We start from the raw sequence: 26,469 nt of genomic DNA on the forward strand, positions 1-26,469 counted from the left end.
CTCTAAATAAAACGGGTATAGAAGGAAAGTACCTCAACATAATAAAGGTCACACATGACAAACCCACAGCCGACACCATACTCAATGGTGAAAAACTGAAAGCCATCCCTCTGAGAATAGGAACAAGAGAAGGATGCCTGCTCTCACCACTCTTCTTCAACATTGTATTGGAAGTCCAGCCAGAACAATTAGGCAAGAAAAAGAAATAGAGTCATCCAAAAAGAAAGGAAGAAGTAAAACAGTCACCATTTATGGATGACATAATTTTATATATAGAAATGATATCAAACCTGAAGTCAGTTTGCTCACCCGTTGTGCAGCAAGCCAATCTCTGACACAGGGTGTAGTGGAAGAAAGGAGGAATTTTATTATTGCACAGCACTGAGCAAGGAGAGAGGGCAGCTAACTCTGAAATCCCAAACTCCCCAAAAAGTTAAAAGGAGGGGGTTTTATTTGGGGTTTTAGGTAGGGGAGGGGGAGCATATGGCCTTGCTGGTCGGAACTTTCCCACCAGCCTGTCTTTGGCCTTGAGACTATTTGCAGAGAGGAGCGAGCCCATGACCTTGCTGGTCAGCAGCTTTCCCATCAGCCTGTGTCTCTTTGCAGGGAGGAGATAATGAACCTAGGTGCTTGTCCTTGGTGGTGTCTGTCTCCATGGAGGACAGTGGATTCTGGAGGGAGGAAGCCAGAGAGCAAGCAGGGAATGAGTGTTTTGGTTTTAACCCCATATATGCTGGGTTTAATGTAGGGAAACTGATATCAGGGTCAGTATCAGAAAACCTAAAGAATCCACAAAAAAACCATTAGAAATAATAAACACAGTAAACTTGAAGGGTACAAAATCAACATACAAAAATCAGTTGCATTTCTATGCACTAACAACAAACTAAAAGAAAGATAAAGAAAACAATCCCATTTACAATTACAACAAAAATAATAAAATACCTAGGAATAAATTTAACCAAGGCGGTGAGAGACCTGTACACTGAAAACTATAACACATTGCTGAGTGAAATTGAAGAAGACACAAAGAAATGGAAAGGTATTCCATCCTCAAGAATTGGAGGAATTAACATAGTTAAAACGTCCATATTACCAAAAGCAATCTAAAGATTCAATGCTATCCCTATTGAAATCCCAATGACATTTTTCATGGAAATAGAACAAAGAATCCTAAAATTTATATGGAACAACAAAGAACCCTAAATACCCACTCTTAAACTTGGGCAATTTATTGCTTATGTAGACACAGAAAAAGACTAAAATCAAACTCCCTATGATCCTTGTCCTGGACACCAAAAAGGACGACACCGATACAAAGGGTCTGGGTGACTGCAATGCAAGTTGTGGGATACCCCATTGCTGAGGAGTCGGTCCTAGACTGCAGCTAAGCAGTTTAATATTCTGCTGCTCTATTGATTTGTTGTTGTTATTGTTTTGCTGCTCTATTCTGAGGGGAGTAGTGAGGTGGGCAGAAAGCCCCATACTTCACCAGAACCTGGACGGTGATGATAAACTGTCTCAAAACAGCCTCCCAAGGTCTAACATAAGGAGGCAAATGGGAGATAGCCTGGCAACAATTCCTTACTGGCCTCCCATCCTCTCATATTCTGCGAGAATCATAAGGCATTCTGCCAAGACTCAGATAAGCTGTATTTCAAACCTTTGCCTGCATGGGTACATGCAAGGTGGCCATGTTGGCATGGTGGAGCCATTCCCTACAACTCTACCCCCTGACTTTTCAGTATCCAGCTAAGAATTCTCAGGATCATAGGCTACCCCATTAGATACACTAATTGTACAGACAGGGGCTTGGACCAAATATGTTCTATTGTCTTAAGCAATATAGTGACAACAACTGTGACTTGCACTAGGCCTAATCTGGAGCCAAGTCAGCTAAATATGTTCTGGCTGTCATCGGGATCAACCTTACAGAGCCATATTACCTTCTTTCTAGGGTGGGAAATGCGTTGCTCTGCTTTCCCTGATTCATTGATCCAAGTGTGGCAAGAAGTGTTGGCAACTGCACATACAGTCCCTGTACTGGCCAGCAGGAAGTCCAGGGCAATACAACTGTCTTTTTACACTCACGCTAGAGAGTTTAGAACAATCAATAGTCTGAAAAACAAGAAAAGAATCCAGAACAGGCTAAAGAAAATCATATCGGTGTCCAAACATGTAAGCTTTTTCTGTCATTTCAAGTGAAGGCTGCTCCTTTCTGAAGTCAGCAGCTGTTGGAAAGTTTGTGATTAAGATGATTGGTTGGTCAACAGTTAAGTTGAGGTGATGGTGGCAGTTTGGGGTAAGTTGGCCCAATGCCAGGCAGGGATAAGAGCTGAGAGAGACTAACGGTCTCTCCCTCTACTGTGACCTCAGAGGGTCTAAAGTGTTCTCTACCCAAGTCAGGGGTGTTCCTCCTCTTCCACAGCCGTATGACTGGCACCCACCAGTCTGCAGCAATCACTTCATTCTTTTTCCAGTCTTCCACATGTCCTACTGACACCATATGGCATAAGTCATCCCTAGGTGCCTCAGCAGGTTCTTTCAACACCTTGTACCATCCTAGAACCTCTTCCACTCCCTGATGTGTGGGCCATGCCAGCACCACCTTAGGAGTCTTCACTTCTTAATCATGATCATTATCATTAATATCCATAATTGCTAATTCCATGAAGTACAACCAGGGAACAAAAGAGGTAGTAGGTTAGAGGTCCCCAACCCCCTGTTCTCCAGGGGTAGGTGTGGGAAGAAAAAAGGTACACTGAGAAGTTAGTTATGTGGATTGTGGTTCTTACAGCCAGTCTGGGCCTCTTCCCTCCTCTCCAACCTTATAATTAAACATTTTATTTAAATGGAAAGTACCATTTTGGAGGAATTATCACATTTACAGCCTAAACTGTCTATCTTAACTGTGTGCTCCACTGGGAGCTAAGTCTTGGTTGTACAATTATCTTTTCCAGTTTCTCTTCTAAGAGTCCATTCCATCTTTCAATGGCACTTGCTGTTTGGGTATGATATGGGGCATGAAGGGTCCAATGAATATCCCACGTAGCTGCCTGCTGCTGCATATTTTTTGTTATAAGGTGGCACTATTGTCTGATTGGATATATTCAGGGAATCCAAACAGAAAACAACACAGTCCATCTAAGAGCCGTTGAACAGTATGGCCCCCATCTGCTGTATCGACAGGGATGGCAGTGCCATACCCTAAAAAGGTGTCTACTGCAGTCAATGCCCAGCAGTACTTGAGTGGTGGGTAGAGAGCCTATATGGTCGATTTTCCAGGACTGGCCACGTCTGGTACCCCCGGCGATGTGTCCCAGAGTTCTCTTTGCTATTCAGCTGCAAAGCTGACAGCATGGGCATATTTGCCAGGCTTTCTTGACCCCTTGTGCTGGAATCATTGTCTCATTTGGGGGCTCAGTCCTGAATTATAGATGGATTATCATGCCCTGTGTGATGGTGTATCCAGGCGGCTATGGTCCTTAACCCGAGTCCTTATCTGAACATCTCATAGATTCCATTGATGTTCATCCTTTTAAGGTCTCTTTCCATGGGCAGCCACATGGTTACAAACAGGGGATGTGGAGTCTTGTACAATCTGCTACCATGATGCTTCATCCCCACACAGGCTGAAACTTGCCATCCAGTTGTCCCACTGCCAGGCACCACACCACATTGCCAGTCCATTGGTGCCTGCCCAGAAGTCAGTGAAAATGTAACAAGGTGCATTTAGAGGAAGGGAAGCACCACAGCCTGCAGCTCCTCCTGTCAAGCAGAATTCTCTTTTCCACGCACAGTTCTAAGCAGTTTTCTTCGAGGCTGCACGGCAGCAGTGGCCCACTACATCCCGTCTGCCTTTAGCTGAGCTGATATGTTCATGAGTCAGACCCAGGAACACTCAGGAATCTTAGTGTACTGAAGCTCCCAAGAAGCCCACGGTGCTGGCAGACACTGCATCTGACATAGCTCCCTCTGGAGGCTGACTAGCCACTTAGCCATGTAGATGTGAGATGCCGTGAATGACCCGTTTGCTTCTTCCTGGCTATACCACTTCCACTTAATAATGGATGCTTGGTGTGCAATACCCACTTTGTGGTTTTCTTATTTCTAACTCATGATAGGGATGTCAGGGTGTAACACAACCTGCTGTTGCTTTGTTAGTCTCTCAGTATCAAGCGACCAATAACTAGCCAATAATTGTCTTTCAAATGGGGCATATTTGTTGTACTAGATTGACTAGTGGCTCCCCAAAATTCATGGGCACCTGGAACCAGTGCATGTGACTTATTTGGGAACACAGTCTTTGCAGATATAATCAAGTTGAGTTCAAACTGTATCAGGTGGGCCCTAAATGCACTATGACTGGTGTCTTCATAAAAAAGGGGAAACTTGGAAACAGAGACATGGCCACATGAGGAGAATGCCATATAATGACAGAGGCAGAGGTTGGAGTGATGTGTCTACAAGCCAAGGAATGCCAAGAATCGCCACCAACCACCAGAAACAAGGAAAAGGCAAAGAAGGCTCCTCGCCTAGCGCCTTCGGAGAAAGTATGGTCCTGCCCTGATTTCGGACTTCTAGTCTTTAGAACTGTGAGACAACAAATCTCTGTTGTTTTAAGCCACCTTGTTTGTGGTCCTTTGTTTTGGCAGTCCCAGGACAATAACATATTGGTTGATGGTGTCAGGTATGTGCTATGTCCAAAACCACCCGGGATGCCATTGCCTAGTGGTCACATCTTTTTGCAACAGGCTTGAGTCTGCATAACTGTCAGTCACTGACACTTGGAGCTCAAAAGTCTTGTTAGGGCTGACTGGCCAGAGTGGAGGGGTGGTCTGCACAGCTTGTTGGATAGTTCCTAGGGCCAGTTGTTGGTTAGTGCCCCTTTCAAGTGATCTTATGTAAAGAGTTCAGCCAGATCCTCATGTGAGGTATGAAGTGCCTTCAACACCCAAACAAGCCTGTCAGATGTTGTGCCTCATTTTTGTTTGTTGGAGGTTTTAAGGCCAATGTTTTTTCTTTAACAAGCTCAGGGCTTTTTCTCTGGGCATCATGAGCCAGTTGGTTCCCAAGAAGCTTACTTGAGTGGTTAGTCCCTGGATCTTGCTGCAATGTTAATCTTCCAGCCCTGGTTCAGATACTGACTCATCTTATGGAAAGCAGTCTATATGCTATCCTCAGCCCTTCCAATCAGGATATTGCTGTCGGTGTAACGGTACGAGGACACCTCTGGTAATATTTTAGCCTTTGCTAGGTCTCAGCCTATCCACAAGTGATGAAGTGTGGAAAGATAAGGCCGCCGGTGGCAACATGATAAAATAAAGGTAATTAGAAGCTTGTGAAGGCAAATTGGCTCTGATCTTCAGCATGCAACAGGATGCTGAGAAGGCATTAGCAATGTCCACCACTGCAAAATAGTCTCCTTCAGTCTGCATTATGGACTCCATGTTTGTTAAAAGTGGAATTGCATGTGCAAGAAAGTCTACCGCCACATTAAGCGTGTGGTAGTCCACAGTCAGGTGCCAAATAACATTGTCTTTTTCCACTGGCCACTGAAGGCTATCATGTGACATGGTTTCTTTAAGGACCGCTGCCTCCATTAGCTCCTTGATCAGTATAGTAACCTCTGACCTCTTCCACTCCCCCTGTGCCCCTTCCCCTGTATCCTATACTGCTTCACAGTAACTACATGACTATACTGGAGAAGACTAGGAGGCTCCCGGTTGTGTACCTGTGCCACTACCACTGATCCAAGAGTGGCATTTCCCCATTGGGAACATTGCTTATGAGCAAGAGAATTATTACCTATAATTAACACAATACATTCAGCAGTATCAATTACAACCACTTGAGTGGGTACTGCCCCAAAGACCCCACCTATAAAGTTATACCAATCCATTGTCCAATCTGAAAATTACTTCCAAGTCCAGTCCAAATAATTTTTTTGATCATGCCCAAGAGCAATTCCTGTCACCACAGAAACTTATGTTCCAATGTCCAAAAGGGCTTAAAACATTTGGCAACCTTGGTCACTGTCAAGTCCCCAACATACCTTGACCAGTGCCTGTGGCCCTGGGTCCCTCTTAGGGAAGGACAGATCTTTGCCTTTACTCCAGTCCTGTTCGTTCTCAAAGTGGGTAAGGTCTTGAAAGAGGGGCAATGTTGAAGGCAGGATCACACCAATCCAAACAGCACAGACCTCCGCCAGGGATTCTAGGTCCTCTGGCTCTTCTTTCTGTTTGTCCCCAGTAAATGCTAAAGCTGGCTGGGTAGCTTGTGCTGTTACAGAAGACAAACATGGACACATCAGGGAAATTCAAATTAAAACCACTACACGCCCCTCAGAAAGGTTAAAAGGAAAAGACATACAATATTAAGTGTGTTAGGATGCCGAGTGACAGGAGCTCTAATACATAGCTGGTGGAACTGCAAGTGGAAAACCACTTTGGAAAACTGGCAATATATCCCGAAGCTAAACATATGTATAACCTGACCCAGCAATTCCCCTCCTAAGAATATATGCAACCGAGATGCCCAAAAGACACAAACAAGAATGTTCCTAGAGCACTGTTCCTAGTAGCCCCAAGCTGAAAACAAGACAAATACCATCAACAATGAGAATAAACTAACGTTATCGATTAATCTCACCAACAGTAGATTTGGTGAAAGAAGTCAAAAGGGGGAAAAGGTGTAGATACAACATGATAACATTTAAAAAGTTCAAAATCAGGCACAACTAATCTCTGTTGTTGCAAGTCTGATGATGGATACCTTTACAGGAGACTGGTAGGGGACTTGTGAGGTGCTAATTACACGGGTTTGAAAATTTATTTACTCTAATGATTTGGGCACTTTTTTGTATGTTACATTCAAAAACAGTACTTTGAACACTTAAGTTTTTTATTTTAAAAAATCGTAAAAACTTTCTCAGGGACAGCAGCACCACCAAACCCCGAGGTCACAAACTGATGCAAACACCCTCATACCGGCAGGAGGGTCACCCCCATGCCCTTCTCCCCAACAGGCCTGGCTGCTGTCAGGGCCCTGGGATGCCTCTCCTTCAGGCTCCTCAGACTCCGCTCTATCATCCCTTCCGCCGGCCAGGTGTTCTGGTCTCCGCGACTCTGCGGCGGACGCACCGCAGCCACCCCTCGCCTGGGCCTGAGCGATCAAGGCCACCCGCTCGGCCCTATGGCGCTCCCAGGCCACACTACACGTCCCAGAAGACCCCGCGGCGGAAACAAACTTCCGGCTGGACCGCGAGAGGCGGTGCCACATCTCACAGCAGCGCCTGCGGCCGGTCGGAGGGATTCGCTGAAGTCGGTCGGGGACCTGCAGGTCGCGGGCTGGCAGCGCCGGAGGATGACCGTGCCGAGACGCGACAGGAGGCTTGGGTTGCCGGCTCTCTCGGGTCTTTCCTGTTCTGGACTACATTTCCCAGAAGCCTCCGGGTGTAACGTCACTTCCTTCTGGGTTGTCAGCGCTGTCGTGCTGGGACGAGTCGGGCATTGCGGCGCGGAAGGAGCGTGGCCTGCTGCTTTCTATCGCGACAGCCAGGAGCGGGCTGGACGCGGGGAAGCGGAGGGTGAGGCGTGTCTCCGCCCCGGGACGGAGGCCGGCGGTGTCTGGAACCGCGGGCCTTAGCACGCCAGCGTGTGTGTGTCTGTGTGTGTGACCACATGAGAAAGTGGCGATTGTCTCTCCAGCCGAGAGAGTGGTTGTGTGAAGCTGTGCGGATGCCCCTTCGTTTAACGATGTCGTTGATTGTCTTTCTGTGTCTGTCCCCTCCTCAACTGTGCCCAGCCGGGAACCGATACGGGGCGGGCACCGGTAGGGTGAGAAATGCTCACCCTGAGGCCATTTGTGGGTTCGAGGGTTTCTGGAAGCTTGTGGTTGTGAGGTCTCTGTGGCTGAGTGCCCCCTCTCCTTGTAGCTACGGGGACCCAGGTTCCCTGGAAATGGCCCCGTCCTATGTGGGAAGATAGAAAGGTGAGTCCCAGACTGAAGATTCCAGACAAAGAAACTTGTCTGCAGGTCACCGACCTGATCTCAGAATGAGAATTTTAGAGCCAGAAACAGCCCCCAGTTCGGGGGTCTGAGAAGAAAGGAGACAGAATCGAGGTAGTAAGGTTCCCGTCTCTCCCCTCGGGAATCCACCTGGGGAGCCCTTGGGGGTTCTCGACCTCCGCTCTGGTTCCCGGAGGGGCAGCTTTGCTCGAGTCTCTCTCTGAGCTTCCGCGGCAGGGCTACTTTAGCTCGAGGGGTGGGAGTAGAAGTTTGTTTCTAACAAGTCGCTCTGGGCTCAAAGAAAGGCTTGGTGTCTCGGGATTCTTTGTCCCTTACCAACTCGCGGCCTTCTCTTACGCGGGTGACCAGAGAGCAAAGGAGGAGCAGCTGTTGGACAACTGAGAGTTTTATCCAGGGTGAGTTGTTATTCTCTCTTCTGTCTCTGAAGTGCTTTCTGGTTATATTTCAAAATACTGTCAACATTTGCATCCTTTTAGTGATCTGGTGCTTGGGCCTTGCTGTTCCCAAGAATGATGGGAGCAGAAGGAATGGACCCAAAGACGCTCTTCCACTCCATCGCTGCCCTTTTGACCTGAGGTACACATACTCATCTGGCAAATATTTCAATTCCGTCTGTGTACTTAGTCTTTTTCCAAGATTTTTGAAAGAATAGAACACATCCCCCAGAGTGAAATTTGAAAGCCTTTATTTTTAGTATTTTCTTCTCAGTTTTATTGTTTAAGAGATAATCCTCTTAAGTATTTAAAAGGTTCAGAGGAGTAGACAGCAAATTCTCCCTCTCTCCTTGCTCATGTGGTTTTCCCACTTCGGTGTGTCTGGTTTCCTGAGTCCTTCCAGGGGAATTCTTTACATACGTTAGTACATGGAGGGTTTCTTCACTTTTTATGGCTGCATACTATACCATACTTCCATAATTTTTACAACTGACCCTTATTAATGAACTTTCAGGTGGCCGTCACTTCTGCTATTATAAACATGGTGGGATGAATATCCTCATATATATGTCATTTAGCCCATTGATGAGTTCCAGTAGCATGAATGCTCGTTTCTGGGCCAACTTATGTGTCGACATTAAATTTTAATAATTTTTGCTATATTGTCCCTCACAGAGGCCATACCATCACTTTTCTAACCAATATTTTCTGATTTTATGTTTTATTCAAAGTATTTTGCTGGTTGTTGGAAAGTTTAAGGAAATTATTAATATGCTCTATATTATAGAGCTTTCCAAACTGTAGGATTATTACCTGATTTTTTAAGTGTGGTAAAGTCAATTTACTGAGCCATGAGCAGCATTTTCATTAACTTTTTATTATAAAAAATTTGAACGTGTACAAAAATAGACAAAATAGCAATGAACCTCTATGTACCACTTTGCTCGGTTTCAATAATGATGGATTCAGGACCATTCTTGTTTACGCTATACCTCTATCTACCCCAGGATTATTCTGAAGCAAATACCAGACGTTACAGCATACCATCCATAAGTATTTCAGTATGTATATGAATGATAAAGAGTCTTTTAAAGAACTTAATCAGATACCATTATTCTCCCTAAAAAAATGAATAATACTTCCTTAATATCAGATACCAGTTAGTGTTTAGATTTTCCCACGGGGCAAATAACTTTTCTTTAATTTTAAATTTTTTTGAAACAAGGTCCAGATAAGATCCATGCATTGTGATTGGTTCATAAGTCTTAATAAAGTTGTTTAGAAATCTGTAGTTTCTCATTCTCATTCTTTCTCTTGCTCTTTCCTTGAATGAAATTGTTGCAGAAACTGAGTGGTTTGTCCTGCAGAGTTTCACACAGTCTGGTATCATTATCATGTTTCTGTATTTCCTGTAGTTTAAAGTTAGATCTAGAGGCTTGATCAAATTCAGGTGTCTTCCTTCCCTTTTTGGGGAGGGGGGCAAAATGACTTCATTGGTGGTAATGTATGCTTCCGTTAAGTATGTCATGTCTGCTTATCTCTTTCGTTATGTTTGCTGTTACTGTTTCATTAAGGATTGCTAAATAATTACATGCTAATTCATGAATTCTGTCTTCATTCCTTAACTGGAATACTTCTGTAAGTGAAAATTCCCTTCATCAACTCATTATCCTGAGGTACAGATTGTTCCAGGAAAGCAGGACACATTCGATCTCTTAACTTTTTAGTTTTCAAAATGAGGAAATAATGAACAATAATGAACTAATGATTTGCTAGCATCGTGTCCTGGGGACCAGTGATTTTTACTATCATTATAAACATTTGGATTTCGATGTGTTTGCGTGTTTCCGTCTATTGCAGTTGTTTTATACCTGTATACTTAAATTAGCATTGTTCCATATTTGACCAGTGGGAGTCTATTCAGGTTTGCTTACGGGTCCCTTTGACTTGATCCTAGCAGTCTTTGATAGCTTTCTCGGTTTTCGGTATAGCTTCTCAGTCAAGAGTTGACAAACTTTCTGCACAGGGCCAGATACTTAATATTTTAGGCTTTATGCTCACAGAGGCTCAGTTGTGACTACTCAACTTTGTTGTAGAGTGAAAGCAGCCACATATAATACATAAACAAATGGATGTGGCTGAGTTCCAGTAAAACTTTATTTCCAAAAGCAGGCAGTGGGCCTACCAAATAGGAGCAGTTTAAAAGCCAAAATTTGCTATCTAATTTAGTGGATGCTAATAGGGATGGTTTAGTTTTTATAAAGAATAGGTATAGGCTGCAATTTTTTTTTAATTGAGGTAACATTGGTTTATAACATTATATAAATTTCAGATGTATGTTGTTATAATTCAGTTTCTGTGTAAATTACATCATGTTTACCACCCAAAGACTAACTACCATCCATTATCCATGTGCCCAGTGACCCCTTTTGCCCTCCTCCCTCCCCGCTTCCCCTCTGTAACCACCAATCTAATCTCTGTATCTATGTGTTTTACTGTTGTTGTTTTATCGTCTATTTATGAGTGAGATCATATGGTATTTGACTTTCTCCCTATGACTTATTTCACTTAGCATAATACCCTCAAGGTGCATCCATGTTGTCACAGATGGTGAGATTTCATCCTTTTTTATGGCTGAGTAGTATTCTATTGTGTATATATACCACATCTTCTTTATCCATTCATCCCTTGGTGGGCACTTAACGTTGTTTCCAAGTCTTGGCTGTTGTGGATAATGCCACAATGAACGTAGGGGTGCATATATCTTTACACATTTGTGCTTTCATGTTCTTTGGATAAATACCCAGCAGTGGAGTAGCTGGATCATATGGTAGCTCTATTAATTTTTTGAGGAAACGCCGTACTGTTTTGCATAGTGGCTGCATCAGTTAGCACTCCCACCAGCAGTGTATGAGGGTTCCCTTTTCTCCACATCCTCTCCAACACTTGTTATTTCTTGTCTTGTTAATTATAGCCATTCTGATGAGTGTGAGGTGATATCTCATTGTAATTTTGATTTGCATTTCACTGGTAATTAGTGATGTTGAACATTTCTTCATGTGCCTGTTGGCTATCTGTATATCTTCTTTGGAAAAGTGTCTGTTCAGATCTTTTGCCCATTTTTTTAATTGTTGAGATGTAAGAATTCTTTATATATTTTGGATATTAACCCCTTATCAGATATATGGTTTGCAAATATCTTCTCCCAATTGTTAGGTTGGCTTTTCACTTTGTTGATGGTTTCCTTTGCTGTGCAGAAGCTTTTTAGTTTAATGTAGTGCCATTTGCTTATTTTTTCTATTGTTTCCCTTGCCTGGTCATACATGGTTTTTGGTGTTTTTTTGTTTTGTTTTGTTTTGGTTTGGTTTTTTTGCTGAGGAAGATTCACCTTAAGCTAACATCTGTTGCCAGTCTTCCTCTATTTTGTATGTGGGCTGCCACCACAGCATGGCCACTGACAAGTGGTGTAGGTCCATTCTCAGGAACCAAACATGGGCCACCGAAGTGAAGCGTGCTGAACTTAACCACTAGGCCACTGGAGCTGGCACAGAGACATGGTATTTGAAAGTATGCTGCTAAGAGCGATGTCAAAGAGCATACTGCCTATGTTTTCTTCTAGAAGTTTTATGATTTAAGGTCTTACATTCAAGTCTTTAATCTATTTTGAATTAATTTTTGTGTCTGGTGAAAGATAATGGTCTATTTTCATTCTTTTGCTTGTGGCTGTCCAGTTTTCCCAACACCATTTGTTGAAGAGACTTTCCTTTCTCCATTGTGTATTCTTGGCTCCCTTGTCGAAAATTAGCTGTCCATAGATGTTTGAGTTTATTTTTGGGCTCACAGTTCTGTTCTATTGATCTGTGTGTCTGTTTTTGTGCCAGTACTGTGCTGTTTTCATTACTATAGCTTTGTAAAGTATATTTTGGAATCAAAAAGTGTGATACTTCCAGCTTTGTTGTATATTCTCAGGATTCCTTTGGCTATTCAGGGTCTTTTGTTGTTCCATATAACTTTTAGAATTCTTTGTTCTATTTCTGTGGAAAATGTCATTGGAGCTTTGATAGGGATTGCATTGAATCTGTAGATTGCTTTAGGAAGTACGGACATTTTAACTATGTTAATTCTTCCAATCTAAGAGCATGGAATGTCTTTCCATTTCTTTGTGTCTTCTTTAATTTCTTTCAACAGTGTTTTATAGTTTTCAGTGTACAGGTCTTTCACCTCTTTGGTTAAATTCATTCCCAGGTATTTTATTCTTTTTGTTGCAGTTGTAAGTGGGATTATATTGTTTTTTGTTGTTGAGGAAGATTGTCCCTGAGCTAAGGTCTGTGCCAGTTTTCCTCTATTTTATATGTGGGATGCCACCACAACATGGCTTGATGAGTGGTGTCTAGGTCCGCACCTGGGATTTGAACTCACGAACCCTGGGCTGCCAAAGGGAGTGTGTGAACTCAACCACTATGCCACCAGGCCAGCCCTAGAGCTGTCCCTTTTTACTAATAATTTTCAGGAATTTAACCAAGGTGTCAGGGCTTTGCACTATGTGTGGGGCAGTGACCCATGCCTTTTTTTGTGAGCTCTTTTGTAAGTATTTGTATGTCCTTAATGAGTATGTGAAACGCATCTCCTCAAAGGAGGATGTCATCAATGTAATATCTTCCCTGTGCTCCTGGAAAAAAGTGGATCCAGTTAAGATCTTGCCTGTAAAGATCGGGTGTAATGGCGTGGCTACTGAGGTATCCATACATGGCCTGGTAAAGCTGTATCATTTTAGACCCTGATAAAGGAAATATTTAGGATGGGGATTTAGTAGACTGCCTCTGAAGGGGAGTTGAATTTTTAGACATGACGTCAAAATTGGATCAAGACAGCACTTGTGAAATATTTTATCACAGGCTTGTACTTCATGCCACACACAAAAATTTACTCAAAATGGACCACTGACCTAAACGTAAGAGCTAAAACTGTAAAACTCTTAGAAGAAAATGAAGGAGATCTCCATTACCTATATTAGGCAATGGTTTCTTTTATATGACCCCAAAAGCACAAGTGATCAAAGGAAAGAATACCTAAATTGGACCTCATCAAAATTAAAAGCTTTTGAGCTTCAAAGGACACCATCAAGAAAGTGAGAATATAACACACAAAATGAGACCCAAAATGTGCAAATCATATGATCATTAAGGGAACTGTATCTTAGGATATATGAGGAATTACTACAGCTCAACAATAAAAAGACAAATAATCAAATTTTATAAATGAGCAAAGAATTTGAATGCACATTTCTCCAAAGAAGATATACAGATGGCCAATAAGCACATAAAGATGTTCAAAATTATCAAGGAAACACAAATTAAAATTACAGTGACATACCATTTCAAATCTATTAGGATTATTGTAATCCAAAAGATGGCGAAGATGTGGAAAAATTGGAACTTTAATATATACGTGTTTGGTGGAATTGTCAGATGATGCAGCTGCTTTAGAACAGTTTCAGAGTTCCTTAAAATGTTAAACAGTTACCATACGACAGCGGTTCCAGTCCTAGGTATATATATCTAAGAGAAATGAAATGTATGCCTACACAAAAACATATACCTGAATGTTCTTAGTAGCATTATTCATAGTACCAAACGGTGAAAACAGAGCAAATGTCCCTCAGCTGATAATGGAAAAAAAAGGTGTTATATCCATACAATGGAACACACTTTTTAGCAATATAAAGGAATGAAGTACTGATCATGTTACAGCATGGATGGACCTTGAAACGTTGTGCTATGTGAAAGAAGCCAGTCACAGAAGACCACATATTGTATGATTTCATTTATACGAAATGTCTACCTAGAATAAGCAAACATAGATAGAAAATGTAGATTAGTGGTTGCCAGGGTCTGGGGAAACGAGAGTGGGAAGTAATTGCTAATGGGTATGGGATTTTGTTTTTGGGGTGATGAAAATATTTTACAATTAGCTAGTGGTGATTGGTTGCACATCTCTGTGAATATACTAAAAGCCACTCACTTGTACTTTTAAAAGGATGAATTAATAGAACATGAGTTATATGTCAATAAAACTGTTATAAGAAGAAACAAATAGGAGGAAGATGCTATAGCTGGTGGGGGCAGAGAATGCTGGTAGTGGTGGTTAAATTCACAGACCTATTTGCTGATCAAGTAAGAGTTAATGTGTATAAAGCGTCCGGCACATAGTGTGTGCTCTATGGAAATTATGTGTTGTACAGCCACTTTCTCAAGTCATCCCCAGCCTTACATTTAGAGGCAAAACGATATTAGGCAGGATAACTGGGAGATGCTGCCTCCAGAATTCCTGAATTCAGGTGAGGCTATGATTCAATACAATGGGCAGTTATTTTCTGTTAGAGGATGCTTTGGACTTATTCCTTGGTGACTTGATGAGTCTTGTGTGACTTCATGTGGCCTGGGTGAAGCCTGTGCTTTGGACTCACAATTCTTCTTGCACCTGGAGTGTGGGAATGAGCCAGGAAAGCACCTGAGGTGTTTAGTGTGTTGGGCCCAGGGGAAAGAGGCAGATCTTAGCTATGGGAAACATTTGTACCAGGAATTGGCCTACATGGGTACAGATCATTTCCAGGCCTGAGGGCCCCATCAGTGTCCTTGAGGTGGGTCCTGCGTGGATAAATTTGAATCAGGGTCCCCTAGGCCATGAAAGATGAACCACTCAGACTAGGTCAGAGAACCCCAACAACATCACAGGGATTGGGGACTGCTTTAGCTTGAAGGAATTCTTCTACATCTGTGTTTTTGGGATTTGGGAAGGGATGAGATTGTTTAGACCTGCAAATCTTCTCAGAATATATGTTGGGATATGGAAGTGAACAGGTGCCATGAAAAGGGGAGGAAATATTTATCTTAACTTAGCTGTTTAGAAATAGGCCTGTTCTCATGGTTTGCCGTTTCTTCCCAGGACTCTGCATTTCTCCACGAGAAGAAGCCGGAGGAAGACTCAAAAGTTGCAGTTCTAAGCCATGCCCCATGTGAGTTGGTGTTTCCTTTTCCTCTCATCAAGTAGTCTTGTTTTCTAGGATATGAATATTCAATATGCTTATCTCCACACACTCTCCCTCCCCAAGTATCTACTCTCCTTCTCACTCCCTTTCTAGGAAATGTGTTTGTGGAAAGAGTAGAACCTCTCCTGTCATAATGTGGTTTGATGAGATGGAACTACACGTGAAAAATTTGATCTTCCTCATTGACCTGAATTTTCTGGTTGATTAAGATGGAAATCGGTATTAGCATCAGAATGTGGTGAGATCTCCTGCTCTGTGAAGTATTTAAGATTGGAAATGTGATCAAATGCAGGATTGAGAACAGAGGGATAGAGGATCATGTCAGGGAATACCTCAGAGATGAATACCAATGACAAGGTCTATTTTGAATTTGAATAGTATGTGTAGGTCAACGGCCACATCCATGTGAGTGTGGCTCATCTTTTCATCAGCTTTCTCTTGCTCAGAATAATCAGAAGTGTGCAGTGAGCAATGATGAGTGGTAGCATGATTAGCTAGATGATTAAATGGTTGAGAATTTTAGAAACAGAATCGTGAAGGACATTATGAGGAGGAGTACAAACCACCACAAAGTAAGAGAGTGATTAGGATCAGACTATGGAACATTATGTAGACTATAAAAATGATGTCCATGAAAGGATTTCCCAGGATGTGGAAGAATATTATTGCTAAATTATTCTGAGACTTGACTTGGAAAGAAATTCTTAAATTGTATGTAGATCTTTTTTTCTTTTTCTAAGATAAACATTTTAAAAGATATTTTGCAATGTGCCCGTTAGGTTTATTTTTTCTTTCTTTTTTCTCCCTCCGTCTTTCCATTCCTGCCTTCTTCCTTCTCTTCCTTTCCTTCTGTTGTTTTCAATTCTTTCAAGAGAAAAGAGGAGGAAGGAACTTGTAATTGATTTGAGAATTTGCATGATTTTTTTTTGAAATTAAGAATTGAAAAATTGAAATTTTGAAGTTGAGAATTTACATGAGAATTTGCTTACACGCATTACTTCATTTAATCAGAACACTCCACTCACTTGCCTTTTGTTCATTCCCATAGCTGTTCTCAAGAGGCTGTGATAGAGTAATAGGAATGGTCAGGAACTCTTCAGGTGCTCTGCATTTGTCACACTCACTTCCTTTCCATTACCTCCCCACATTGCAAGCTTCCAGCTTCAACGTATTTGCTCACTGTTTTGGCCGCTTTATGTAATACTTCTCTCCTCCTCTCATAACTTCTGAAAAATATTGCTTTATTTTGCCGTTTCAGAGGTTGGTGTTGTTCAGGGATGTGGCTGTGGACTTCTCTCAGGAGGAGTGGGCGTGCCTGGACTCGGAACAGAAGGATCTGTACAGAGATGTGATGCTGGAGAACTACAGCAACCTGGTCTCACTCGGTAAGTTCGTCTGCTCCCAATCATTCGACTGCAGTTTTTGTGAAATTTGGGAAATGTTTCAATTGCCTAGCTGAATTTCAGACCACTAGTCCCAAATAAATTAATTGTGCCTTATAGACTTTAAAGTGCACAGCTCCACTGGGTAACTTTATCTCCTCTATTGGTCAGTTATCCTTCCTCTGAACCTCTCTGTAGTTGACCTTCTAGCTTGATGGAAAATCAACTCAGTTTTAATTCTGGATAAGCAGAGCGCAACCATATCCATTTCCATTCCTGTCAGCAGGATTTTCCAGTTCTAAGGCAGACATGCTGTCCTTATTGGAGCAAGGGAAAGAGCCCTGGAAGGTTGTGCAGGATGTGGCAAGAAGTCAGAGCTCAGGTGAGTAAGAGATGGTCAGGCAAGTGGAGGCCATTATGGGTAGAGTCAAATTGCTTAATAAATTGGCCACGCCTTTGAGTTATTAGCTGGAAAGTTCTCCACAAAGACCTAACCAAGGCCTGTGGGGTAAAAGCCTGAGCCATGGGGGGCAGAACTGGTTTAGTATCAGTGACCAAAGGAAGCCTCTTCTTCACCCCATTTACCACTTCCCTGCTTTTCTTTCATTTTCCCTTGTATTTTCGGACAGGGAATAGCCCTCCTTCTTTTCCAGTGATAACCATTTTACCTATATTTTTGATCCATTGAAACCTGTATAAGAGTCTTTATCCAACAGATATTTTTTAAATGCCCTCTATATTCTCAGTATTGAGAATGTAGTAGTGAACATGAAAAGTTCCCTATCCTGTTGATCTTTCCTGGCAGAAGAGATAGTAACAAATAGGAATATACAAGGAGTGGTAAATGTTACGAAGCAAAACAAAAGGCATAGAGAATAAAGGATGAGTTTGTGGAGGTGTTCTTATAGAGAGGGTGGTCAAGGATGGCTCTCTGAGGTGCTGACATGGGGGGAAAGCTATGAATAAAGTGCTGGAGTAAGCCATACAGATTCTGGGAGAAGAGCATTTAAGGCAGAGGGACTAGCAATTGCAAGGGGACTGAGGTAGGAATGAGTTAGATGCTTATGAGGATCAGCAGATAAACAAGTGTGGCTAGGGTGAGAGAGAGAGAACAGAAGTAGTTGAAAATGAGGTCAGAGGGGCGGTGAGGCTAGATCACGCGGGACTTGTAGGCTGTGATGAAGCATTGGTGTTACAGTTAAAGTGTGATGGGATGGTTGGATGATTTCCAGCAGCGGAGTGATGTGCTGAAACTTGTTCTTTTTGAAGAACACTCTGGATACTGTATAGAAATTAAACTGAGAGCAAGAGTGAAGCAGGAAAACCAGTTGGAAAGCCATTTTTTTAGTCCAGATTAGAGATAATGGTGGCTTGGATGAGGGCAGTAGAAGTGAAGGTGTCGTGAAGGGGTCAGATTCTGATCAGATTTTATAGGTAGAGCCTCTTGCTGATTAATTGGAAGTGGTATATGAAAAAAGAGAAATCCAGGACAACTTCTTATATTTATGCCTGAGCAACTGGATATCCTTTTGTTGGTTAGGGAAGACAAGTGTTCAAGAGTTGTGTTTTGGACATGATACTTTAGAGATATCTGTTAGAAATGGGAAGCAATAACGAAATGACCTAGGAAGAAATAATGTAAATAGTATTTAAACCTTAGGCTTGGAAGAAATCATTTATGAAGTTAGAGTAGTTAGAAAAGAGAAGGACTCTAATGTATCTGCAATTTGGCCAGAAAAAAGGAGAAGGTCCAGCAAAGGAGATGAGAAGGAATAGCCAGTGAGCTAGTAGGAAAATAAAGAAAATGTGATATCTCAGAAGCCAAGTTGAAAAAGTTATTTAAGAAGGGCAGGGTCTTTCATATCTGAGAACGTGAGTAAGTTGGGGACTGAGAATTGAGCATTGGCTTTGGTAATGAGGGAAAAGAAAGCTGTAGATTAGTTCAGATAGAAGAGAAGAGAGGAAAATGGGAGATAATGTAGCATAAGGTATGATCAGAAGAATGGGAGTTACATAGACCAGAGTTTCAGCTCCAGCTTTTGTCTTAAGGAAATTACTTTACCAGACTTGAGCCCCCTCATTTCCTCATAGTTTAAAAGGAAAAACACACTCAAGTGATAAGATTGTTGAGAAGATTTGGAATACTAAATGCAAGTACATTACATTAAGCTCTCAATAAGAGATAATTTTTATGGAATAAAAATTACTAGAAATGGGAAAATTGCATGTCTGCTGCATTTTGAAGTATGGACTGAAGATTTCAAAATAGAAGCTGGTAGAACAGCTCCAGTCAGAAAGCTAGACGACATCGTAGGGGCCACTCTCTGCTGTGACTGCCCAGCAATCAGATCCTTCCTGCTGATTCTTCTCCTAACTGAATATCTCTTGATTCTGTGTGCTCTCGCCACATCCCATAGTATTTCTCATCTGGCTACTACAGTAGCCTTCTAACTAGTCTTTACACAACAGACAGAAGAATGTTTTTTAAAAGTATAAACCAGATTGCATGATAAAATGCAAACTGGAAGGCCTTGCATTATCTGTCTTCTGCAGGCCTCTACACCCTGACCTTAGCCACAGTAGACTTCGTTCATTACCTCAGACACCTCTAGTATCTGTGTATCTGGTATCTGTGCCCTTCCGCCTTTGGCATTCGCCCTGGCTGCGTACCCTACTCCCCTGACTAACTGCAATGCTTCTTCAGGTCTAACCTACATATCGTTACATCCTGAGAAGTCTTTCCTGACCCCACTCTCAATAATAACCCATTAGGTTTTCTTACAGTAATTTCCAAGCTATGATTCTATAATCCTTTCCCTAGTAAGACTCACTTCTTTGGCTGCAACACTGCACATTGCTGTCGGTAGAGGAGATCTGCTGAGCCCTGTGTGCTCCTGCTTTATGTGAGCCTTCAAAACCTCACATGCTTTTGATGAGATCTGCCCCTGACAGTCCTCAGCACTGCTCAGCAGAATTTACAAGAGGTAAGATCACTTCCTGTACTAACGTGGTGGTGTCTTACCACTAGAACTGTCTTAAGCAACCAATTGCCATTAGCAAAATTATCCACCTTCCCCTAAGAGATTATTTAAGACTAAGCCCAATTTGTCCTACATCTTTGATTACCTCACTCAAGCCCAGAAGTCCAGGCTTCTAGGACACCAGTCATCGCTGAACTCTTATCATCATACAAATCTGTATACATATCTCCTAATCGGACTTAATTCCACACCTTTTCCTAACACCCAATGCCATTCCACCACGCTGTTTGAAACTCTCTAAGAAATATCCTCCCTTATCATCAGGCTCTTTGTATATTCCTTTCACCTTTTGGCTTAAAGTGAACACTTAGCTGGGCCATAGATATACAGCTTTCCCTTGGAGCACTTGATAGTGGTTGTTTTGTCTTCCCCCACAATCCCTTATTTTGCCTCATCAAAGCCCTTAGCTCCTTTAGAGCACTTCAAAGACTGAACCACCCACTGTGCCTTCTTGTCCTGTTGTCTGCCAATTCCTTCTCCTTGAATAGATTGAACATCAAAACACTTGGCCACTGACTTTTTCCCCTCCACTACATCTGTCACCATTGTTGGTGACTTCAACATCCTTATAATAATACATCTCGATTCCTTAACCTCATTTCAAGTGGTCTTTCTCCTCCAAATTCCTTCACTTACTCACTGTCGTAAGTGATACATAAAACCTTTAAATTACCAGTACCCAAATCTCTGTCAGACACTCTCTCTCAGGGCTACTTCCTAACTTTCCAGCTACCTTATTCTTGTACCATGACTTCAACCCACATGTTGTAATGTCTTCCATATTGAAAAAAAAGTTGTGCTTGATGTCACATTTTCTGCTCCGTTACTCCGGTCTCCTTCATAGCCTTGAATTATCTATACTTTCTCTCCTCGCAGTTTCTTTCCTTTTAGTTGCAGTTATAGCCATTGCTAAGCGCCTTTTCTCCTCTTCCCCTGACAGTTTTATGGCATGCCCAAGAAAATGCTTTGTTTTTTATTAGATCGCAACACATTTCATACTTTAGACGTAGAATAACCTCTCCAATCCCCAATTTATGCCAGACTTCTTCAACAGTCTGGTTCTGTCTTAGTCGAATTCTTTGTGTGGATTGCCATCTCTTCACTTCTTGTTCTGCTACCACACTGGGCCAACTTATCAGCTAAAGGAGAGGAATACAAGCATCAGGTGCCAAGTTTGCTCTGGACTCTACAGAGAGCAGTAGGAGAGTCCAGGGTTTTTACTTAGAGAATTTTCATTTAGAGAGTATTACTAACATTTAGAATGAGAAAACTGTACCAACCACATGATTTTTAAAAATTTATCTTCATAGTGAAATATACATACAAGTACATAAAATATGTACAGTTTGATGAAACCATGACAAGAAATAGAACATTACCAGCACTCCAGAAACACACTATGAATGTATGTATTTATTACCTATGTATATATTTCTAAATAGTGTTATTTAATTTTTTTTTGCTTAGGATTTTAGATGAATGGCTTTGTATGTATTCTTATGTATTCTTTTGTGTCTTGCTTCTTTCACTCAGTGTTACATTTGTGAGAGTCATCCGTATTGGTAGCTCTAGTTCATTCATTTTTGTAAGAATTCCATTGTTTGAATATACCAAAATTAACTCTTGATTTTTAATTCTCAGACTACTCTTGGTTAAAATTTGGGTCATTTCTGATTTTGACTGTTATAAATAATGATGCCATAAATGTCATGAGACATATTTACTCATATACCTGAGCGTGGGATATACATATAACCTATGTAGGGATATCTACATAGAGGTAAAACTGCTGTGTCAGAAGGTATGTGTATCTTTGATTTTACTAGATAATGCCAAACTGTCTTCCAAAGTAATGTCCCAATGTGTACATTCCTCTTGACAGTGTATGAGAATCTGGTTGCTCCACGTTCTTGACCACACATAATATTGTCAGATTTTTTAAATTTTTGCCAATCCTAGTGGATGTGTATTTGTGTCTCATTGAAGTTTTATTTCCATCTCCCTTATTACTAATGAGTTTGGGCTCTTTTTAATATATTTATTGGCTATTTGAACTTTTGTAGATTTCTGTTCAAGTTTTTGGGTTATTTTTCTATTGGGTTGTTAATCTTTCTCTTACTGACTGGATGGATTCTTTATGTTATACATACTGGTCCCTTCTTAATTATATTTATCTTTCAAATATCTTCTCCCACTCAATTTTTCTAGACTCTTTTGACAAATAAAAGTTCTGAATTTTATGCGGTGGAATTTATCAATCTTTTCCTTTATGATGGATATTTTTTGTGACTTATTAAAAAAATAATCCTTCTTTACCTTGAATGCATGAATATATTCTACATCATTATAATTTTATAAAAGCATTTTAATTTTGCCTTTCACATTTAGGTTTTTATTTCACCTAATGTTGATTTCTCTCATGGTGTTTGAAATAGGCGTCCAGTTTTTTGTAGTTGTCTTGGCAAGATTAATTGTAAAGTCCATTTTCTCCCCACTGATCTAAAGTGCTGCTTCTATCAAATATAATTTTCATTTTATTTTCTTTAAAGATTCGCACCTGAGTTAACAACTGTTGCCAATCTTCTTTTTTTTTTTTTCCTGCTTTTTCTCCCCAAATTCCCCCAGTACATAGTTGTATGTTCTAGTTGTGAGTGCCTCTGGCTGTGCTATGTAGGACGCCACCTCAGCATGGCCTGACAAGCGGTGCCATGTCCGCACCCAGGATCTGAACCAGTGAAACCCCGGGGCACCAAAGCAGAGCACACAAACTTAACCACTTGGCTGTGGGGCCGGCCCCTAATTTTCATTTTTATGTGGGCATGTTTCTGGACTTTCCATATTTTAGCCATGTGCTAATGCCACATTGTTGTAATTATCTGTACTTTTGATGCATCCTGCTACCTAGCAGAGAAAATATTCTTACCTTCTCCTTTTTCTTTAAGAATGTCATGACTTCGTGGTCCTGTGTTCTTCTAATTAGCTTGACAGCCATCTCCCCTTAAATGTGTTAGGATTTTATTAAGATTGCATTGAATCTACAAATCATTGTGGGAGAGAATTCACATGTTTACAATACTGAGTTTTCTCAATGTGTTTCTGAATAATGTTTTCATATGTTCTCTCAATAATGTTTCATAAACATTGTATCTCTTTCCATACATGTAGGCTTTATTTATGTTTCTTGTTAAGGATTTAAATTATTCTCCATGCAGGTCTTTTACATCTTTTAGATTTATTCCTAGATAATATTTATTTTTATGCTATTATAAATGGTATTTATTTTTTTAAAATTTTCTATTCCATTTCTTTTTTCATTTGTCACATGGATAAGGGAATAGAAATTATATTTGCATATATATTTTATATCCCAAAACCTCATTTAATTCTCTTATTAATTTATCTATACTTTTTTTGGGATTTTCTAAGGGCTAAATCATATCATCTTTGAATAATGATGGATTTTTTTCTTCCTTTCTGAAGTTTATTTTTCTTGGTTTATTGCACTGTCTGGGAACTGCTGGAGAGTTCTCCGGGATTCCTTTGACAGGGGCACTAATCCCATTTATGAGGGTTCCATTCTCATGACCTACTTACATCCAAAGGCCCCTCCTAGTAGTACAGTCACATCAGAGTTTGGGATTTCAACGTGAATTTTGGGAGGATATTCATTCAGTCCATTGCACCTATGTATACCATCTTCAAACAGAAAAAGTCAAAGACAAAATCTTGAAAGAAGCCATGGGGGGGAAAACACTTTACCTCCAGAGGAACAAGGACAAGAATTACATCAGACTTATTCAGAAACCAAGCAAGCAAGAAGAGAGTAGAATGAAATATTTGAAGTATTAAAAGAAAAAAACCCACCAATCTAAAATTCTGTATCCATCAAAATTATCCTTCAAAAGTGAAGGAGAAATAAAGACTTTCTCAGAAAACAAAAACTAAAGAAATTTGTTGCTGGTAGACCTGCCTTGCAAGAAATGTTGAAATTTCTTCAGGGAGAAGGAAAATGATATAACTCAGAACCTTGGATATACATGGACAGAGAGTAATAGACAAGAAATAAATGAAGGTGAAATAAAATATTTTATTTTTCTAACTCAATCAAATAACACTTTGTTCAAAATAATAGTAGCAACAATATATTTGATAATTAATACCTTATGTATAAGTGAAATGAATGAATGCAGTGTTGTAAGGTACAGAAGGAAGAATGAGGAATGCTATTAAAAGGTACCTGCACTATCTGTGAAGCAGTGTATTGTTATTTGAAAGTGGACTTGGTTTGGTTGTAAATATATATTGAAAACTCTAGAATTGATATGCTAAGACAGGAGAGAAAAATTGAATGATAAAATACTCAAGTAAAACCAGGGAGGATGTAAGAGTGGAAGACAAAAGCAAAACAAAACAAAGAACAAGGTTAACAAATAGAAAATAGTTATAAATATGGTAGATAATTAATCCAACTATATCAATAATCAATTTAAATGTGAATAGTCTAAATATACCAGTTGAACAAAAGAGCCTGTCAATGTCGATTAAAAAAAAACCCAAAACTATATGTTTTCACCAAGAAACCGATTATGAATATGAAGACACACATAGATTAAAAATAAAGGGATGGCAAAAGATGTACTATGCTTATACAAATCAAGAGGAAGCTGGAGTAACTATATTAATTTCAGACAAAGCACACTTCAGAGCGAGGAAAAATTATCTGGGATAAGAGAGGAATTATGTAATGATGAAGCGGTCAGTTCTCTAAGAAAATGTAATAATCTTTAATGTTTATGTGATTAATAACAAAGTGTCAAAATACATCGAGCAAAAACAGATTTTTTTTGGCTTCAAAGAGAAATAGATTGATTAATGCACTTATTATAGTTGGACCCTTCAACACCACTCATCAGTGATTGACAGATCTAACAGGCAGAAAATCAGTAAGGATATAGTTCAGTTAAACAGCATCACCAATCAAGTGGATCTAATTGACATCTCTAGCGCACTTCATCTAACAAAAGCAGATAGACATTCTTCTCAATCTCACATGGAACATTCACCAAGATAGACCTCATTGTGGGTCATAAAGCCCACCTTAACAAGTTTAAAAGAACAGAAGTCATACAAACAATCCTCTCAGATCGTAATAGAATTAAACTAGAAATTAATAACAGACAGCTGGAAAATCCCCCAATACTAAGAGATTAAACAACACACTTCTAAATAACATGGATCCCAGAAGAAGTCTCAAGAGAAATAAAAAAATATTTTAAATGAAAGGAAAGTGAAAATACAACATCAAAATTTGTGGGATGCTGTGAAAGCAATGCTTAGAGGGAAATTTACAGCATTAAATGCATATTAGAAAAGAAGAAAGATTTAAAATCAATGATGTAAGCTTCCACTGTAGGAAACTAAAAAAGAAAAGCAAATTATATTGCAAGTAAGCAAAGGAAAAGAAATAACTAACATTAGAGAAGAAGGCACTGAAATTGAAAACAGGAAAAGATTAGATAAAATCAATGAAATCAAAAGAAAGTTCTTTGAAAAGATCAATAATATTAATAATCCACTAGTAGAGCTAACTAAAAAAAAAATGTATGGGAGAGAGGAAGTTACTAATATCAGAAATGAAAGAGGGGCTATCCTTACTGATCCCATGGACATTAGAAAGATAATAAATGAATGTAGTGAACAACTCTTAGCCCACAAATTTGATAACTTAGATGAGATGGACCAATTCCTTAAAAGGCACAATCTACCAAAACTCACGCAAGGAGAAATAGATTACCAAAAGATGCCTAGATCTATTAGAGAAATTGAGTCAATGATTAATTATCTTCCAAAACAGAACGCAGCAGGCCCATATTGTCTCACAGCTGAAGTATACCAGACATTTAAGGAACAAATGATACCAATTCTCTGCACTCTGTTCCAGAAAATAGAAATAGAGGGAACACTTGCTGACTCATTTTATGAGGCCAGCATTATCTAACACAGGTATTACAAGAAAGGAAAACTACAGGGGCTGGCCCCATGGCCAAGTGGTTAAGTTTGCACGCTCTGCTGCAGCAGCCCAGGGTTTTGCTGGTTCAGATCCTGGGCCTGGACGTGGCACCGCTCGTCAGGCCACGTTGAGGCAGTGTCCCACATGCCACAACTAGAAGGACTCACAACTAAGATATACAACTGTGTACCAGGGGAGATTAGGGGAGACAAAGCAAAAAAAAAAAAAAAAAAAGATTGGCAACAGTTGTTAGCTCAGGTGCCAATCTTTAAAAAAAAAAGAAAAGGGGAAAACTACAGACAAATATCTCTCATGAATGTAGATGGAAAAATCCTCCAACAAAAGTGAAATTCAACAATGTTTTAAAAGAATTCTACACCATGACCAGATGGAATTCATTCCACTTATGCAAGGCTGGTTCATTATTTGAAAATCAGTTAATGTAATCCATCATGTTAACACACTAAAGAAGAAAAAGCATATGATCATATCAATAGATGCAGAAATAGAATTTTACAAACTG

The 26,469-nt window shown here is 40.4% G+C and overlaps 2 protein-coding genes across 13 annotated transcripts in view; one reads left to right on the forward strand and one right to left on the reverse strand.

Annotated features, from left to right (window-relative positions):
* Nucleotides 1-342: 342 nt before the first annotated feature.
* Nucleotides 343-13,234, reverse strand: LOC138916027 (uncharacterized). Its single transcript, XM_070225602.1, has 5 exons — nt 13,167-13,234; nt 7,467-7,972; nt 6,990-7,421; nt 6,056-6,282; nt 343-671 (listed from the first exon to the last, which is right to left on the reverse strand). The coding sequence occupies exons 1-5, from the start codon at nt 13,232-13,234 to the stop codon at nt 534-536; spliced, it is 1,371 nt and encodes a 456-aa protein (XP_070081703.1). The 3' UTR covers nt 343-533.
* The window catches only part of LOC100062286 (zinc finger protein 345), a 40,712-nt gene continuing 21,496 nt past the window's right edge, over nt 7,254-26,469 (forward strand). Inside the window, exons 1-7 of one of the 12 annotated variants that reach the window (XM_070224187.1) lie at nt 7,482-7,588; nt 8,380-8,426; nt 8,508-8,607; nt 15,411-15,480; nt 15,607-15,751; nt 16,772-16,898; nt 17,182-17,277. In XM_070224187.1, coding sequence (XP_070080288.1) covers nt 16,865-16,898; nt 17,182-17,277 — 130 coding nt within the window. In that variant the 5' untranslated portion in view covers nt 7,482-7,588; nt 8,380-8,426; nt 8,508-8,607; ... (1 more) ...; nt 15,607-15,751; nt 16,772-16,864. Of the gene's footprint in view, nt 7,589-8,289; nt 8,427-8,507; nt 8,608-15,410; nt 15,481-15,606; nt 15,752-16,771; nt 16,899-17,178; nt 17,278-19,716; nt 19,880-26,469 lie in introns of those variants that run through there. The other 11 variants (XM_070224184.1, XM_023651292.2, XM_070224183.1 and 8 more) reach the window with 11 other exon arrangements.

The sequence above is a fragment of the Equus caballus genome, chromosome 10 (genome assembly GCF_041296265.1).
Source record: "Equus caballus isolate H_3958 breed thoroughbred chromosome 10, TB-T2T, whole genome shotgun sequence".
Lineage (NCBI taxonomy): Eukaryota > Metazoa > Chordata > Mammalia > Perissodactyla > Equidae > Equus > Equus caballus.